Below are 18,198 nucleotides of genomic sequence, written 5' to 3'. Positions count from 1 at the left end.
TAATTGTTTTTACCATCGACCTTCATTTTGTGACCATCTACTTTCATCTTGTGTACATAGAGTACATTTCTATTCGGTGCATGTCATACAGATAAAATATCTTTCAGTCACGCTCTGAGGTAAAATCACTTTACTCATGGTTTAAGTGCCCACTGCTATATGTGAAGTTGGTCATCTCTGCCCAGCCTGGGTACACATTGTCCATTTGTGCCTAATACAAGTTATACAAGCAATATATTTTCAGTTTTTTTAGTCTAGGATGTTAACTTTTCTTGGCAGTATTAATTGTGCAGAATGTTGAGGTATTATGCATTCATAAACATATACAGAGTGGTCTTTAATTATGTCTTGTGTTTGCTTGACATGCATGCTCTCCGTATTACATATTACATGTGTTCATGCAGTGATATCACACATAATCTTATAGAGATTACATCTGGTATCATGTTTAGATGATGAGTATTGCACAGCTGGATGTGACTTATGGTTTACTTAGCTAACCACAACAGGCCAGTTTCAGTTTTGTATCTTACCATCACATCAATGTAACTGTGTTTTGAGGCAATTTCTGAATTTGTTTCTAAACATACATTTTCTTTTGAGACAAAAAAACCATAACTCACTCTTAAAGTGTTTTCAGTGAATACACACTCACACATAGCATATGTGTATGTTGCCCTGCTTTTGACACAAGTATGTGTACAGTCATTGACTCCAAGACTTTTCACATTTAGTGTCATAAAAAGCATGTCAGGACATAAAGTCCTCGACATATTTCTGTTGAACTGTGCATCTTTAACCTGTCGCTTTTTTCCTGTAGACTCCGTATTTTCTCCCTCAGTAAGTTTGACAATGTTGTGAGTCTTCTGAGGGTATTCCCGTTTAACTCAATATGAGAGGCACCTGCACAAACATTCCATTCAGTCCTACTTAGCAGGAGTTATTTACCTCCATCATATCTGTAGCTTGTATGGATGGTGTGTGTACATGTTTGTGTATGTGGTAGAGGGTGAGGTCACTGCTGGTCTAGCTGAGGGCATAGTAGAGTCTGTAGGGCTCCACTTGTTAATGGCATTCAAAATGGCAAAGGCGTGTGGAAGCAATGAACCAATTGCTGCTCACCTGTTAAATTGTTTGCATTCCTTTTTTCCTTGCCTCTAGCGCATTTGTTTCAGTGGGTGGGGATGATGGCCTAGCAGGATTTTCAAGTACCTGCAATGCTGCTGTCTATCCCAGTATTCTGGAGTATTACCAGCCTCTCCCACCCTTCCTTTTGGAATCTCAATCTCTGAGCAAACTGGCCTAATGTCTGGAGCAGATGTACATTCTATCAGGACCAGTTTGGACCAGTCCAGGAAATGATCCAGTTGAATGTGGCATCTGCATGCCTCGGTCATGCAGTGGCCACAGTGTTTCCTGATTATCCCATTTGTTCAAGGCTGATCATAAGTAATGGATCACGATCAGTACTTGGAACAACATTCTCTCATGAGCTAAGGATGGAGCTAGACAATAGTGTACTAGAGAAGGATTGCGTTCTTGGAGTAGAGTCATTCTGACTGCTCTTATATCTGGGCTAGGAATAAGCCTCAATCATTATGCTGATTGGAGTGCTCCTCTGACCAGCCAGTAAGGGTTTAACCATGTAAAACTGTAGAAGACAACACTGGATTGCGTCACCCATGTGTAGAGCCTGAGTGCCAGCAACGTCCAGAGATCAGTATCCAGTGAGAGAAGTTGTTTAACCATGCCACACTGCACACTGCAGACATGAGCTGGCCTGGCCACTGGTTTCAAGGGCATCTAAGCATTACTATTTGCATCAGGGAACTGTCTCTTATGTTTCTCTTTCCACTTTATTGAGGAGCTGATTCCCCCTCGCTTACAAAGAATAGAAGCGTTAGACCAGTATGTTGCCCATTTGTTCTGGTGCTTCTCCCTCTTAATTCTTTCCCAATTCCAACTAGTAGAAAAGCCACCCTTACCGTTATCATTACGGACCAATAAATACATCCAACTTACCTGAAATAAGTATGCTGCCTGTAAGTTCTGGATTCGTCCCCTTGTAGGAACTACCTTCACCCTTGCTCAGCAGGCTCTGTGAGCAGGGACTTGCCTTCAGTTGCAAGAGACGTGCCACTGTCATCACCTAGGTGTCCTTTAAAAGACTATTTAAACAAGTTAAGTCTAGTACAGGTATATTCACTAGTGAACCATAACCTCATTCATAGACATCAATTGCAGGTTGAAGACTGCAGTTCCAGTTTCAGCATACAGATGTCCCTGCTAAAAATGTTTGAAGAATAACATGGTTTGTTCACAGATTCTGTAATGTTATTGTCAGCGGTGTTGTATTCAATGACATCAATTGTCATTTCTCATTCCAATTGCATGTGTGTCTGTGTATGTACATGTATAAGATAAAAAGGTATAATATACTCTAATGTACATACCTTGATATAATGTTTGAGGTGGAAGCCAGCAGTCACACTAATATGCTCTATACAGCCCTATAAGGGGTAAATGTAAAACCAAGGCTACAATTCCACTGCCAGTGTACAGATTTGTCAATGCAAATTCAAGTCCGTTGTAAACTTGGGAAGTCTGCTAAAAATCTTGATTGAAGGGAACCTTATGATTATGGTCCAATACCAAAAAGCATTTGAAATGTCCAAGTCCTTTTGAGTTATGCACCTCCAGCAGTGCACTGCTCAAGACCCCATGCATAATGACACAGATAACATCAGAGAAAGACGTCATTGATGACATCATATGTGTTTTATATATATATATATATATATATATATATATATATATATACATACATACACACACACACATTTATATATAGGTACATATACAATTTTCACATTTGAAACCTCAACGGATTTACAAATTGAATTCCTGATAATCATATCACATGAGAACATTAGTCATGAACTTTGTGCAACACTCATTTTGTTGTAGGTTGTGATTGGAACGTTGACTGGTAATGAGTTACTCGAAGCTGATGAAGACACTTTGAAGGAAAAAGACGACGCTGATTCTGAAGTGTCTGAGGGCCAGTTGGACGAGAGCGTGCTTAATTCAGATGATGAAACTGAAATTACTGAACAACTAGAAACTGAAGGTATCTTTTAAAAGGACCACACTGTGTAGTGATGTTTCATACTTTCTGAGAGATCTACTTAGAAATGAATAAATGCCCCACCCCCATTGGAGTCCAATGTCTTTGTGAGCTTTGACTTTCTAAAAAAAACTGTAATTAAAGTTGCAGTTCTTTGTGGCTAAACACTGAGGGGATTTGAGATTGCAGCCTATCACACCTCATATTGCTCTGTGATCTCTCCATACTGGCAAAAGCATCTCATTCTCCCTACGTTCTCCCCTGTCTTCCTCCCTCCTTAGTAACTCCCTCTGTCATCTTTTAACCCCTGTGAAAGAAAGATAGGGATGATAATACCCCGGATAATCCTGGCGCTCACAGATTACGGTAATATTATGGTGCTCACTACTATTGCTTATTGGGTGCTTACGGAGGAGGCAATCATCTAATACCCCCAAACTGGATCAACAGATCCCAAAACTTTATACACAGCCCTAGCACACCAATCTCCACATTATCACAAGTAAATCACTTCAAAACCAGTCCAGTAATATGTGTGCTTTAATATAGATGTCTTGTTCAAATTCCAGCCAACACGTGTTTCGTCGTACGGGACAAGACACCCGCGACTTCCTGAGGGCTGGGAAAGAATAATACAGAAAGCATAGTGTAAGCCCACATTTCTTCGGGCATTGAAATTATAATACATGTTAAGATCGTTTCAGCTTGTTTTTACAGTGTATGTTATTATTGCAGTGGATGAGTGCCACCCGTTAAGTGTGGCAATTAGGGATGGTGAAGGGCAGGTACATCAGAAAAAGTGGAAAATCCTAAATCCAAAATAGTATGTGTTATGCATCTTCTTAGCTACTCACACATCCCTTCCCTACCCCTTCACTTTATTTTCTCTTATTCTCACTACCCGCTTGGTCTGTTTATTATTGACTATCTGTGAATCAGATACTATTTTTATAATGTCAATGCCCGAAGAAATATGGGCTTACACTATGCTTTCTGTATTATTCTTTCCCAGCCCTGAGGAAGTCGCGGGTGTCTTGTCCCGTACGACGAAACACGTGTTGGCTGGACTTTGAACACGAAATCGATATTAAAGTACACATATTACTGGTTTTGTTTTGAATCTAAAGTGATTTACTTGTGATAATGTGGAGATTGGGGTGCTAGGGTTGTGTATAAAATCTTTTAACCCCTCACCCTCTTTGCTTCTCCCCTCACTCTCTTGGTTATTATTCTCTCATGAAAGCCCATGCCTCAGTCAAACCCACAGCCAGGTGTTTGCAATAACCTCTTTGCTGAACAGAATCAATTCATGTGCGGCTAGAATTCTATCACTGCATTACCTCCCTGGGTACTTGGACGTTACTGTAGGGTGGCAAATAGAATGGTTTGCTAGGTCTAATGAGCCTGAGGAATAAGTTTGGTAACAGCACTCAACTTCCAGAATGATTAAAATGTTTTGTATTGTTGTCAAATTTATCCCAAAGTAGGTGAAAGTAATGTCACAAAAAAAGATGTACATCAGTTAATGGTAGATCATATGCAAAAGCAGGTAATTTATTAATTTCAAACATCTTGAAGTAATATCAGTCCACAGGGTCTTTGTTGTATTTGCTCATCTCTTAGCTACTTTATAACTGGCCTTCCCTTAAAGTGGAAAAGTAAACAACGTCCCTAATACCTAGTATTTGGAATATTCATAAGTGAGGGGCACACAATCCAGGTTAAAACATATATTCACCACACAATTAACAGAATATATTGCAAATGTCATTAACAAAAATGTCAATTAAAAAGGTCAAACCAACAACGGATCATAATAAATGTAAATTACAAAAAAGATAAAAATAGGACACAATTTAATTACATAATTTCATTATAAAAACAATACAACATATCAAAATTAAAAACATGTACAAATGACGCAATCACAGGCTATTACTGTTACAGTTCCCAGTTTTAGAAAACATGAGTCGTCGCTGCGTTTCGGTGATTTATCTATGATATTCACCTTCTTCAGGACTGTTTTCTATCTTAGCCAAACGGCCAGACGTAATGCCAGCTTTCAATATCTGTATGTGTTCTTTAAGCATTAGGATAAAATGTCTTGCAATGAAAATATTTATATGTGTCCAAGGTTAATACCCTATTCAGGACAGGATTTTGAATTTGAAAAACCTTCTGTGGGTGCCACTGTGGTATATTAAGCGACACTGGTAGTAGATTAGAACAGGACTGTTAACTTATTCTGTTGGCACTTCGCAGGGTAATGTCAGTTGGCCTATTTCAACCACAATGGGATTCTTCTTGTCGTTCTGGAAAATTTTAAACTGCCTCCTTGCACCCAAGAAGAAAAGAAGCAGTGTGGGTGCAGTCCTGTTCTAATCTACTTTATACATTTTTTTATTGCAAGAAATTTTATCCTAAAGCTTAAAAAACACATACAGATAATGAAAGCTAGCATTACGCCTGGCCATTTGGCTAAGATAGAAAACAGTCCTGAAGAAGGTGAATATCGTAGATAAATCACCGAAACGCAGCGTCGACTCATGTTTTCTAAAACTGGGAACTGTAACAATAATACCCTGTGATTGCGTCATTTGTACATGTTTTTAATTTTGATATGTTGTATTTTTTTTAAATGAAATGATGTAATAAATTGTGTCCCATTTTTATCTTTTTTGTAATTTACATTTATTATGATCAGTTGTTGGTTTGACCTTTTTAATTGATATTTTTTGTTAATGACTTTTGCAATATATTCTATTAATTGTGTGGTGAATATATGTTTTAACCTGGATTGTGTGCCCCTCACTTATGAATATTCCAAATACTAGGTATTAGGGACGTTGTTTACTTTTCCACTTGACTTACCCTGTCCCTATTGTCACACTAGTAGGGTTCCTCCCTCTTTGTTTAATATAACTTCCCTTAAAGTCACAAGGGAATTTATCTGCAAAAATAGCAAATAATCCACGGTTCAATAAATCAATGCATCATCATTTAATTTGATCACTGAGATGTGGCTTTTGGTTAAATTAGAATATAGCTTGAAATGGAAACCAGCTGTATATTGATTTGTTTTTAACATGTTTTGTTTATATTATAACAGATACCTATGACAAAGAAGCTGAGTCCATTGTGTCTGATAGTGATGATAGCATTGTACCAGGTTCTGTGTCCAGGGGCATTAAACAGGTCAGTTTATTTGCATACAGAAGCATTTGTGTGTGCTTATATTGTTTGTGCTTCGAATAGTTCGAAAGAAGTTGTTCAAACTGTAGATGACAATCATTTTGTGTTCTATTACTCCTGTAATCAAAGTTTCCAAAATGGGAATACATGTGAACTAATCTCCTAAGGGCGTGTCTGTTCCATAGATAGAAGCCTTTTGTGTTCACTTTTGCTTAGCCGCCGACCTTCTAGAGTGATCTAGAGGGCCTCTAAAGTGAAGACAGAGCCTGGGGAATCAGCCACCTCCAGCAGGGTAAAGGCAATGGAATGGTTAGCGACGACAGATCTGGCCCCTTTGACCAAATGGATTCTATGGTCAAAGTAGCTAAAAAAAAAAGGTTGATTCATACTTAAGAGTCTTAATCCTTTAAATGCAGAAAAAAATAAACAACCATTTACAATGCAATGGTCTCGGCATTGTTAAAGTTCGAGCCATTGGCTTTGCTCATGACATTATTTTTATTTATGTTTTAGTTTTGAAAACATAAATAAATGACATTGTCATTTACAATGCCAATAGCTTAATAGCTCGCAAATGCGACACCTATTGCATTTGCACCCACACAGAGCCACCCACACAAAGCCACCCACACACACATACAGAGCCGCCCACAGAGCCATTCACATACAGCCACCCACACACACAGAGCCACCCACACAGAGCCACCTACACAGACAGAGCCACCCATGCACACAGATAAAGCCACCCACGCGCACACAGACAGACAGAGCCACCCACGCGCACACAGACAGAGCCACTCACGCGCACACAGACAGACAGCCACCCACGCGCACACACAGAGCCACCCACGCACAGACAGACAGAGCCACCCACGCGCACACAGAGCCACCCACGCGCACACAGAGCCACCCACGCGCACACAGACAGAGCCACCCACGCGCACACAGACAGACAGAGCCACGCACAGACAGAGCCTCACACACACGCACACAGACAGAGCCACGACACACACACACACACACAGACAGACAGAGCCACACACACGCCTGCCCAAGTTATGTGATCAGTTGTTACTATTACTGCATCCAGATATCAGAGTACTTGTTTGTGATTGAATATTAGTATCATCATGAGATACTAAACACAGTTTTGAGTCGGAAATGGAAAGTAGCACCAAAAGAGATAGAAGCTGAAATTATTGGCAAACAGGTCACCTTGTTGTAAATGGGTGCCACTGGTCACACTGCAGAGCGTGGGGTTGGGGTGGGGCTGAGGGGGTGGCGGGGGCCTTCTTCATCGGCACCAGCCCCAGAGGTCCTTTGGCCACAGTTTATTATTCCACATTGAAATGGTGTTGTTTTAAAATACGATTTGTCAATTAAGTTTTACTTTGAGGTGCATTAACCCAGCTTTGTATCCCTCGGAGGTCGATAAAATAAACATATTTAATAACTGCACCAATTTACTGAGCCCCCAGAGATGGCAGTGTTCACTGTATGTGCTATAAAATATTAGAGATTAAAAAAGACGACATTGTTAGGTTAAAAATCAATTGTATTAAAAAGTCTGGTGCTGTATACATTAACCCTGCAGCAATGTGAAAACAAGTTGTCCCACAGGAACTGACTGGCTGCGTGTCTTGGGTGACTCAGTCTTAAGAAACTCACCACTTCACAGTAAAACCCCGGGGCTTTACCTGAAACACCCCTTTGAAACGTGTAAAGGGGATGTGTGGTCGTGTTTTGCGCACAGGAAACCGTTTAAAATGACACACGAGGTTTTACCATTTTCATGACCTGAATTGTTAACATTTCAGAATTTAAATGATCCGGGGTCTGACGGCGTAACATACTTTACGTACCCTATGCTTTGTTGCGCTGTTTATTTATCTGGAAGTGTTGTAAGGCGCTATGTGTCTCCTTGGCATGGTACGGCTTGTTAGAGGCGCGTGTATAGCGCTTATTCGCTCTTCTTCCCACTATCTGTTGAAAAGAACCGGCACCCGCCCTTGCCACGCCTCTCTAGCCAGCACTTACAAACAATGTCAGAAGCTGCAAGCGCAACCTGCGGAAGGGGCCTGATGCACAGCGCCACTGTTTGCATTGTAAAATATTCCTTCGTACAGCAGCGAATGTCTCTTCCCGGCAGCCTTTGCGGGATGGGGGCTGCATAGCCTCCCTCCTGGTCAGGGTAAGGAGGGGGCCACTTTCAAGCACTTACACGGTCATCATACTCCCCTTCGAGCCTCCTAAGCACGCGCCGCCCCCTCGTCCTCCTGGAGGCTTATGAGTCAAAGCGCTCAATACACTACAATGGGATGCGTATCACTATAAAAAAAATTAAATACATGTCAGAGAGGTCTGTAGAGAGCTGATCGGCACAGGTGGTAGCGAGAGAATACTTGGAGAAAGAGGACTTTGAGGGTGTGAAATCTGCAGCCATCAAATACTGTTGCAACAAGAAGGAGTTAACAACTGAAGAGGGAGAGGCTGAAGGTGGGAGGGCGGGTGAGAGAAGAGGCAGCCAGCTTGTTTATGAGCGCCGCGCGCCTCTTGAACAGCGCTGCGCGCCCCTCTGCAGACTCCCCCTGCATTCCAGAGAGGCGCGCAACGCGATCCTGTCTGCCCTGCAATGCTGTGGAGACAAGACCTGGCCGCGCGCACAACGTTATCCTATGGGGAAACGCTGCGCGCGGCCAGGTCTTGCCTCACTTCGGTGTTCTCAGACTGCTGAGACGCCGACATTAGTGCTCTGGCGAGATTGCGCTTTCAGCGCGTTACTAGCCGAGACCTAAAAAGTGTCTTAAACCCTCAAATGGATTTCTATACAAGAATGGTTTTAGATTCAGAAGCAAGTTGTATACAGTATTTTGCCTGTTAATGAAGATTTAACAGATCCTATGAGAGATACATGGGAAAAGATTCAGTCGACTCAGGTGACAGCCACATTTGCATCTTGCAAATATAGAGCTGCACCAGTTGATTTATCCGTGCTATCCTCCAAAAGAGTGGTTGTGCAATTCTCAGAGAGTAAAGAGAAGCAGTGAGCTAATACTGATATTCTGCCTAATATTAAATCTAAATGCTTTGATTCGTGGGGAACAAAGATTCCTGGTTAAGACAGTCCAGCTTTAAAACCTTACTTTGGCATTCCTCTTAACACAACAAACCTATGTTTTCTATGAGATGGCTTCATTGGCAACACTAGAACTCCTGAAGTCAGACTTTTTAGGATTTAATCTAAGATGGCAATGCTGCTTCCTTACAGAAAATGAAAACTGGGTTGGACCAAGTATATGTCAGTGCATAGTCAATGACCTCAAGTTTAATTGTAAGGAGGCATTCCAGAATGCTTACAGCTGTGTTTTCTAGTAATATACAGGCACAGGTAATGGAAATGCCACTTGAAGGACAAAGTTTGTTTGAAGAGGAGACGTACTCCTGCCTGAAGTAGTTTAAGGTGAATAGTTTATTTGCCTATATTCTGGAGTCATCCTCGCAAGCAACAGAATCCATTAATAATACAAATCGTTTAGAGGTCACCGCCAACAATTTTATCATCAGCTTTAGTCCTGTGCTACCTCAGCAGCAGCCAGTGGTGTAGCAGCAGCCTGTGGTGTAACAACAGCCCCCGGAAACCCCCGTGGTGCGGGGGGCCCCGCCAGCACTGTGCATGAGCTTGCAGGGTCCTGGTCGGAGAGCTCCTGACTTTGGTCTGGAGCATGGGGGGGCCCGCTCCATGTACTTTGCAGGGGGGGGGGGGTCAAGTTTTGGTACGCCACTGACCGCAGCAGCAATATTTGCTTGTCTTTAGAGGCAGAGGTGGTGGAATAGAAAATCAGGCTTCTTTATTATCTTCATCCTCTGCATCAGCAACAATATAGTTACTCTTAACCGTTCATATAGATTTCTGCAGATTTTGTGTCATGGTGGTTTTCTGCCTTTCTGGAAAAAGCTCTCTCACTTCTCCTATTAGTAATATATTCCCTACACAAACATTGTGAGGGGAGAAGTATATCCTTGCTTCTGTTACAAAGTGTTCAGGGTTGTTATTCCTGCTGTTTGACTATTCACTTTAGCTTATAGAGATGTTTGTCCAATTTTAGATGACTGGGGTTTGAACAAGTCTTGTGTAATGTTATGTCACCAGGATGTGGTATTTAATGTCATCAATTGTGTCATTTCTTATTCCAACTGCATGTGTGTCTGTGAATGTACATATATACAAAAATATATAAAATACTTTAATATACAAATCTTAGTCAATATTTGTAGTGAAAGCCAGCAGTCCCTCTATTATTTTCTAGCCATCCTATGAAGGGTATTTTTCAAAACAAGCCTACATTGTTGCTGCATCAACAAGCTCTCCAGTTATTCAGGTACAGAATATGCCATGATTCTCCACTACATGTATTTTTATGTTCCGGTCACAGATGCTCGGCAATAAAATGTACGGTTTACTGTGGGAGATATTCACTTATGGTGCAGGGGACTCTCTTTCCAATTATCTTCAGCATTTTGGTTGTTATTGAGGGAAGTGGCTGAGCTGGTCCCTCAACTTCATTGTCAGGGCAACTTCTGTATTCATATTTGAGTAATTGCTTTTAAGTGCTGCTTCTCTATTGGTGCAGCCTCAAATCCTTTCCCGTACAATAATGCTTTTGACAAGCTATGGTTTTCGCTCAATGCAAAGGCATCATATCGTATTCCCTGTCTGCATGTCAACTTTATAGGAGCGAGTGTTGATCCATCTCAGCTCAATGGTTTCCATCTTTAAAGCAGATTTATATAAGTTAGATGGTTTCTAATTTTGTAGTTTCCCTTGTTAGACAGCCAGGTCAGTCTTGTGTCTTTTTAAAAAAAAATGTTTTTATTAAAGACAATCATCAAACTGGCAATACTGACAGTTATCAGACGAGCATCTCGCTTGGTTAACTTACATTTGTTCAAACTTAAATTCTGTACAAAAGCAATATTATACTTTACACCTCTTAGCAGTTCCTACAATACCTTGGTCTCTTTCCTGTTTCCACCCACCCTTTCACTCTTCATCCGAGCTGTCTGTGTCAGACTCCGGCAGCAGATCACAAATGTCCCCTCGGAAAGTGTTCCAGGCCGCCCAGATTTTAGTCCATTTTCGTGGGCTCCCTCTAGTTGCGTACACTGTGCGTTCGGTGATCATAGCAAGATCCCTGTTTCTGCACCAGGCTGCTAGTGAAGGCAACTCTGCTGCTCCCCATTTCTGTGCGGTATCCCTTTTAGCAACCATGAGACCCAACGTGACCCAGGTTTGTCCGTGGCGTGTGAGGTCATTGGGCTCCCATACATTTAGTAGACATCTTCGCGGTTCTGGCAGAAGGGATACCTCCATTGTTTGTGATATTGTGTGTAATACCTGACGCCAATAATTTACTATTGCTGGACATTCCCATATGGTGTGGAGAGAAGTACCCTCTTCCCCGCATCCTCGAAGGCAATATGGGTGTTGTGCCCTTTGTAGTTTGTCTAAGGTAGTCCTGGTGTAATATATACAATGCAGGATTTTAAGCTGTACTAGCCTAAGCTTGGCAGAGATTCCCACCTCTTTAGGTGACGCCAGGGCTTCTAGCCATTCTGAATCATCCATGTCTCCCACCTCCGTCGCCCATTTCCCTCGTAGTGTAACCGTGGGGTCTGGCAGGTTATTGAGTAACTTCCAGTATGTAAGTGACGTGGCGCATCAATCAATCAATCAAAACATTTATATAGCGCACTACTCATCCGGAGGGTCTCAAGGCGCTTGGGGACGGGGGGTCCGCTACTGCTCGAACAGCCAGGTCTTGAGCTGCTTCGTGAAGGCGAGGTGGTCTTGGGTCAGGCGGAGGTGGGTGGGGAGGGAGTTCCAAGTCTTGGCGGCCAGGTAGGAGAAGGACCTTCCTCCTGTGGTGGCTCTTCGGATGCGGGGGACGGCGGCGAGGGCGTGGCTGGTCGATCGAAGCTGGCGAGTGGGAGTGTAGAAGTTGAGGCGGCTAAGGAGGTATCTTGGGCCTTGGTTGTGTAGGGTTTTGTGTGCATGGGTGAGGAGACGGAAGGTGATTCTCTTGTTGACCGGGAGCCAGTGCAGGTCTCTCAGGTGTCCGGAGATGTGGCTGTGTCGGGGGATGTCGAGGATGAGTCTTGCTGAGGCGTTCTGGATCCGCTGGAGTCTCTTCTGGAGTTTGGCAGTGGTTCCGGCGTAGAGGGAGTTGCCGTAGTCCAGTCGGCTGGTGACGAGGTCCTGGGTGACCGTCTTCCTGGTCTCGGTGGGGATCCACCGGAAGATCTTACGTAGCATACGCAGGATGTTGAAGCAAGACGAGGAGACGGTATTGACTTGTCTGGTCATGGAGAGGGAGGAGTCCAAGACGAAGCCTAGGTTGCGTGCGTGGTCTGTTGGTTTGGGTGCGCTGCCCAGGGCGGGGGGCCACCAAGAGTCGTCCCAGGCGGAGGGCGAGGAACCCAGGATGAGAACTTCCGTCTTGTCTGAGTTCAGTTTCAAGCGGCTGGTCATCATCCACTCGGCTACGTCTGTCATACCTTCGTGTAGGTTGGCTCTGGCGGTGGCGGGGTCGTTGGTGAGGGAGAGGATCAGCTGGGTGTCGTCTGCGTAGGAGATGACGTTGAGGTTGTGTTGGCGTGCGATGGCCGCAAGGGGGCTCATGTAGACATTGAAGAGGGTGGGGCTGAGCGAGGAGCCTTGCGGAACGCCGCAGATGACTTCGGTGGCTTCTGATCTGAACGGGGGGAGGCAGACTCTCTGTGTCCTTCCGGCGAGGAAGGAGATGATCCATTCTAGTGCCTTCTCTTGGATTCCGACGTGGCTGAGGCGCTGCACTAGGGTGCGGTGGCAGACAGTGTCGAATACAGCGGAGAGGTCCAGGAGGATGAGGGCCGCTGTTTCTCCGTTGTCGAGCAGGGCTCGGATGTCATTGGTGTCAGTGAGTAAACGATCTTCCAGCGGGGAGGCCTCAGGGACCTCCGTATCTGGCGGGAGTACTGTCAACAATGCATGCCTTATTTGTATGTACCTGTACATCTCATTCGGGCCCAGGTCATATTGTTGCTGGAGCTGGGTAAAGGGTATCACTGTTCCTTTGTCCCATAAATCTCCCACCGTGGAGATGCCTATATTGTCCCACTGTGTAAAGCCCTTACTGTGCCGCATATGTCCTAACGCCTTGGCATCCCAGAGCGGGGTAAGTTTAGTTACAACCCCTCTCCATCCCAATCTTGCCTGCGCCGTGTACCACAAGGTGGCTGTATGTTTTGTGGGTCCCCCCAACTTCGAAGCTATCCCTCTGTTGTTAAGCACGGCTAGCATGGTATTCGTGCCCAACTGTGCCCTATATTCTGGGTCGTCATGAGGTGCATGGATCCATTGGTTGATGACTAAAAGCTGTGTGGATATACAAGCCGAGGACCGGGAGTAACGAAGGTTACTAGGACGGTGAGGGCTCAAATCGAGACCATTACACCGCTACCCTCGGTCCTATGAGTGGCAAAACACCCCCACAATTTGGATGGAGCCTGGCGATACTGAAACACACTAATACACCAGCAAGGAGAAGCTACTCTTCCCTTGATAGATATATAGGATAGGAACTTCCTGCCTATAATTCCCTACACATAGAGGGGGATTCAACACTTGCCCTGACGAAAGTCCCTGACCTTTATGGCCCTTCTGGACTGAAACATGTCGGCAATTACACTAGGGTCTTAGGACCATCGAATTCCAAAGAGACCCGTTTTTATTAATTTTTTAATAACCAGATCTGACCCAAGAATAAAGGGAAACCAGGGGTCGAATCTAGGTTTCTTATATTTAAGTCCCCCTGTCTTCATCTAACTAAGAGCTACCCAACACTGTGGTTGAGCCCACCTCGACTTTTAGGGGTCGGGGTGACCCGATGATTAAGCATGACACCACTAGGGTGTGTGAGGGTAACTAAAAAAGAACTTGTTTTTTCCCCCATACAACAAGGACATGATTAGCATGATCCCAATCCCCTGAGTGGTTAAGTGCACATTCCATACCACAATAGATGCCGGCCCGTACGATATACACTAATTTAGATATTACCTCGAACAAAAAAGTGTAATTGGAGTATTTTTGTGAATTTGATTTGTCTGGGAGGATGTACTCCAGTTTCCTTCCTCTCAAAACCCCCCTGATTATTGGTCAATTTACCAGTGATCTTTTGTGTATTTCATATAAGCTGTGACGCCAAAAAATATAATTGCAAATTCGGGAGTGCAATCCCGCCATCATACTAACTTTTATATAATTTCACCTGTGCTATGCACGCCGGGCGGTGACCCCAAAGAAGGACCGATACCTGTGCTGCTATTTGTTTAAAATAGCGGGGTGGGACCGGGTAGGGCGTATTGTCAAGGACATAGAGAAATCTAGGCAGGGCCATCATTTTGTATAATGCTGCTCTACCCAGGAGCGTAAGGGGCAAGGACGCCCAATGCGTAAAGTCGCGCTTTAAGCGCTCTATGGGGGGTGCCAAGTTCCTAGCGAAGAAGTCCGTTGTGTCATTAGTGATATAGATTCCTAGATACTTAAAGGAGTCTTCCGCTAACACTAGTGGGCAATCGGCGGGGAGTTCCGGCTCCGGCCCCTTCAGAATGTAGATGACTGATTTGGACCGGTTTATTGCGTATCCCGACACTCTCCCGAGGGTATCGCAAATATTAAGAAGCTCTGGTATACCGTGTTCCGGGTCCGTAAGGTAGACTAACATGTCATCAGCGTAAAGCGAGAGACGGTCTTCCCAGCCCTCCCTCCATCTGATTCCCTTTAGCAACGGGGTTGTCCTAATCAATGTCGCTAGAGGTTCCAATACCAGTGCAAACGATAGCGGCGACAGGGGACATCCCTGGCGTGTCCCCCTTGCCAGCGTTATCTTGTTTGATATGTGGCCGTTGGCCGTAACCTGAGCCAAAGGTCTAGTGTATAAGAGTCGTACCCAGTTGAAAATACGAAAAATTAGGAACAGGTTAAATTATGGACTACGACTGACATTAGACAACAAACATTATATCTGAACCAAAATTCGGGTACAAAAATATTCGTTCTTTATTAAATCATAGTAAGTTTAAAAAGGGAGAGTTACATGTGAAGAACTTTCTACATGTATTGAATACTGTAGATTCCAATTTGTGGATTTTTAAAGTGCATTACAGTACATATTAAAACATGGCTATAGGTTACAGTGTACTAATATACAAGCCGGGGACCGGGAGGAACGAAGGTTACTAGGACGGTGAGGGCTCAAATCGAGACCATTACACCGCTACCCTCGGTCCTATGAGTGGCAAAACACCCCCAAAATTTGGATGGAGCCTGGCGATACTGAAACACACTAATACACCAGCAAGGAGAAGCTACTCTTCCCTTGATAGATATATAGGATAGGAACTTCCTGCCTATAATTCCCTACACATAGAGGGGGATTCAACACTTGCCCTGAAGAAAGTCCCTGACCTTTATGGCCCTTCTGGACTGAAACATGTCGGCAATTACACTAGGGTCTTAGGACCATCGTATTCCAAAGAGACCTGTTTTTATTAATTTTTTAATAACCAGATCTGACCCAAGAATAAAGGGAAACCAGGGGTCGGATCTAGGTTTCTTATATTTAAGTCCCCCTGTCTTCATCTAACTAAGAGCTACCCAACACTGTGGTTGAGCCCACCTCGACTTTTAGGGGTCGGGGTGACCCGATGATTAAGCATGACACCACTAGGGTGTGTGAGGGTAACTAAAAAAGAACTTGTTTTTTCCCCCATACAACAAGGACATGATTAGCATGATCCCAATCCCCTGAGTGGTTAAGTGCACATTCCATACCACAATAGATGCCAGCCCGTACGATATACACTAATTTAGATATTACCTCGAACAAAAAAATGTAATTGGAGTATTTTTGTGAATTTGATTTGTCTGGGAGGATGTACTCCAGTTTCCTTCCTCTCAAAACTCCCCTGATTATTGGTCAATTTACCAGTGATCTTTTGTGTATTTCATATAAGCTGTGACGCCAAAAAATATAATTGCAAATTCGGGAGTGCAATCCCGCCATCATACCAACTTTTATATAATTTCACCTGTGCTATGCACCCCGGGCGGTGACCCCAAAGAAGGACCGATACCTGTGCTGCTATTTGTTTAAAATAGCGGGGTGGGAAACCGGGTAGGGCGTATTGTCAAGGACATAGAGAAATCTAGGCAGGGCCATCATTTTGTATAATGCTGCTCTACCCAGGAGCGTAAGGGGCAAGGACGCCCAATGCGTAAAGTCGCGCTTTAAGCGCTCTAGGGGGGGTGCCAAGTTCCTAGCGAAGAAGTCCGTTGTGTCATTAGTGATATAGATTCCTAGATACTTAAAGGAGTCTTCCGCTAACACTAGTGGGCAATCGGCGGGGAGTTCCGGCTCCGGCCCCTTCAGAATGTAGATGACTGATTTGGACCGGTTTATTGTGTTTCCCGACACTCTCCCGAGGGTATCGCAAATATTAAGAAGCTCTGGTATACCGTGTTCCGGGTCCGTAAGGTAGACTAACATGTCATCAGCGTAAAGCGAGAGACGGTCTTCCCAGCCCTCCCTCCATCTGATTCCATTTAACAACGGGGTCGTCCTAATCAATGTCGCTAGAGGTTCCAATACCAGTGCAAACGATAGTGGCGACAGGGGACATCCCTGGCGTGTCCCCCTTGCCAGCGTTATCTCGTTTGATATGTGGCCGTTGGCCGTAACCCGAGCCAAAGGTCTAGTGTATAAGAGTCGTACCCATACACTAAATTTAGGACCAAATCCCATATGTGATAGGACCTCAAATAGATATTGCCATTCCACCATATCAAATGTCATTTTCGCATCTAAAGACAATATCACCGCCAGATCTGACAACGATGGAGCCTGTGCCAGTGCCCCATGCACGTGTCGAAGGTTGAGGGCTGTGTTCCTATTGGGCATGAAACCCGATTGATCTGGGTGGATTATCTGTGGGAGGTGGGCCATCATTCTGTTCGCTAATAATTTAGCTAGAATGTTGGCTTCTGCATTTAGCAGTGATATCGGGCGGTATGAAGTACACTCTGTCGGGCACTTACCGGGTTGTGGAATCGCCACTATCGTCGCTATTCGTTGGTCCAGTGAGAGCTCGGCCTTTTCCAGACTTTCGTTATACATTGCCAATAGAGGTGTGCTTACAGTCTCAGCCATTTGCTTGTACCATTCTATGGGGATCCTGTTGGGCCCCAATGCTTTCCCTGATTGTATCAAACGGATTGCAGTTTGCAATTCATCAATCGTTAGGTCCGCCTCCAGTTCCAAGGCCGCCTCTGGTGTAAGTGTTGGCATCTGTATATGTCTGAGGGAGTCCATTACATCAGCCTCTGTCAGCTCCAAAGTCTGAGTATAAACCTCCCGGAAATACTCTGCTAGTGTATGCAGTATGTCTTCCGGGTGCGTCTGGAGTTAACCCTCCCGCGTCCGCAGCTGCTGTATTCCTTTAGTGCCATCCCCCCTTCTATCTAACCAGGCCAGCATTTTACTTGCTTTGTCTCCTACGTCATATATTTTATGTCTTGTCGCCGTGATGGTATCAGCCGTCCGTCTTTTTAGATGGTCCCTGCTGTCGGATGCACAGGGTGTGTGCCGTGTCCGGTGATGGGTCTGTCGTGTGTGCTGTGTCAGCTGCTTGCAGAGCTAACTCTAACTCTGCCAGTTCCTTCTGTTGTGTCCGTTTGTGCCCAGTAATAGAGGCAATAGCTTGACCTCTAAGGACCGTTTTGTATGCTTTCCATACTATTGTTGGCGAGTCTACTGACGCATTGTTTTCCTCAAAATAGT

At 44.2% G+C, this 18,198-nt stretch overlaps 1 protein-coding gene across 4 annotated transcripts in view; it reads left to right on the top strand.

Annotated features, from left to right (window-relative positions):
- Nucleotides 1-18,198, top strand: part of RPGRIP1L (RPGRIP1 like) — a 1,159,147-nt gene that overhangs the window by 819,266 nt on the left and 321,683 nt on the right. For all 4 annotated transcript variants that reach the window (XM_086945185.1, XM_086945184.1, XM_086945187.1 and 1 more), the window contains exons 21-22: nt 2,968-3,130; nt 6,237-6,322. In XM_086945185.1, coding sequence (XP_086801311.1) covers nt 2,968-3,130; nt 6,237-6,322 — 249 coding nt within the window. The remainder of the gene's footprint in view (nt 1-2,967; nt 3,131-6,236; nt 6,323-18,198) is intronic.

This window comes from Lissotriton vulgaris, chromosome 12 (genome assembly GCF_964263255.1).
Source record: "Lissotriton vulgaris chromosome 12, aLisVul1.2, whole genome shotgun sequence".
Taxonomy (NCBI): Eukaryota; Metazoa; Chordata; class Amphibia; order Caudata; family Salamandridae; genus Lissotriton; species Lissotriton vulgaris.
The sequence above is the reverse complement of the archived record's forward strand: the minus strand, read 5'-3'. Positions and strand labels throughout refer to the sequence as shown.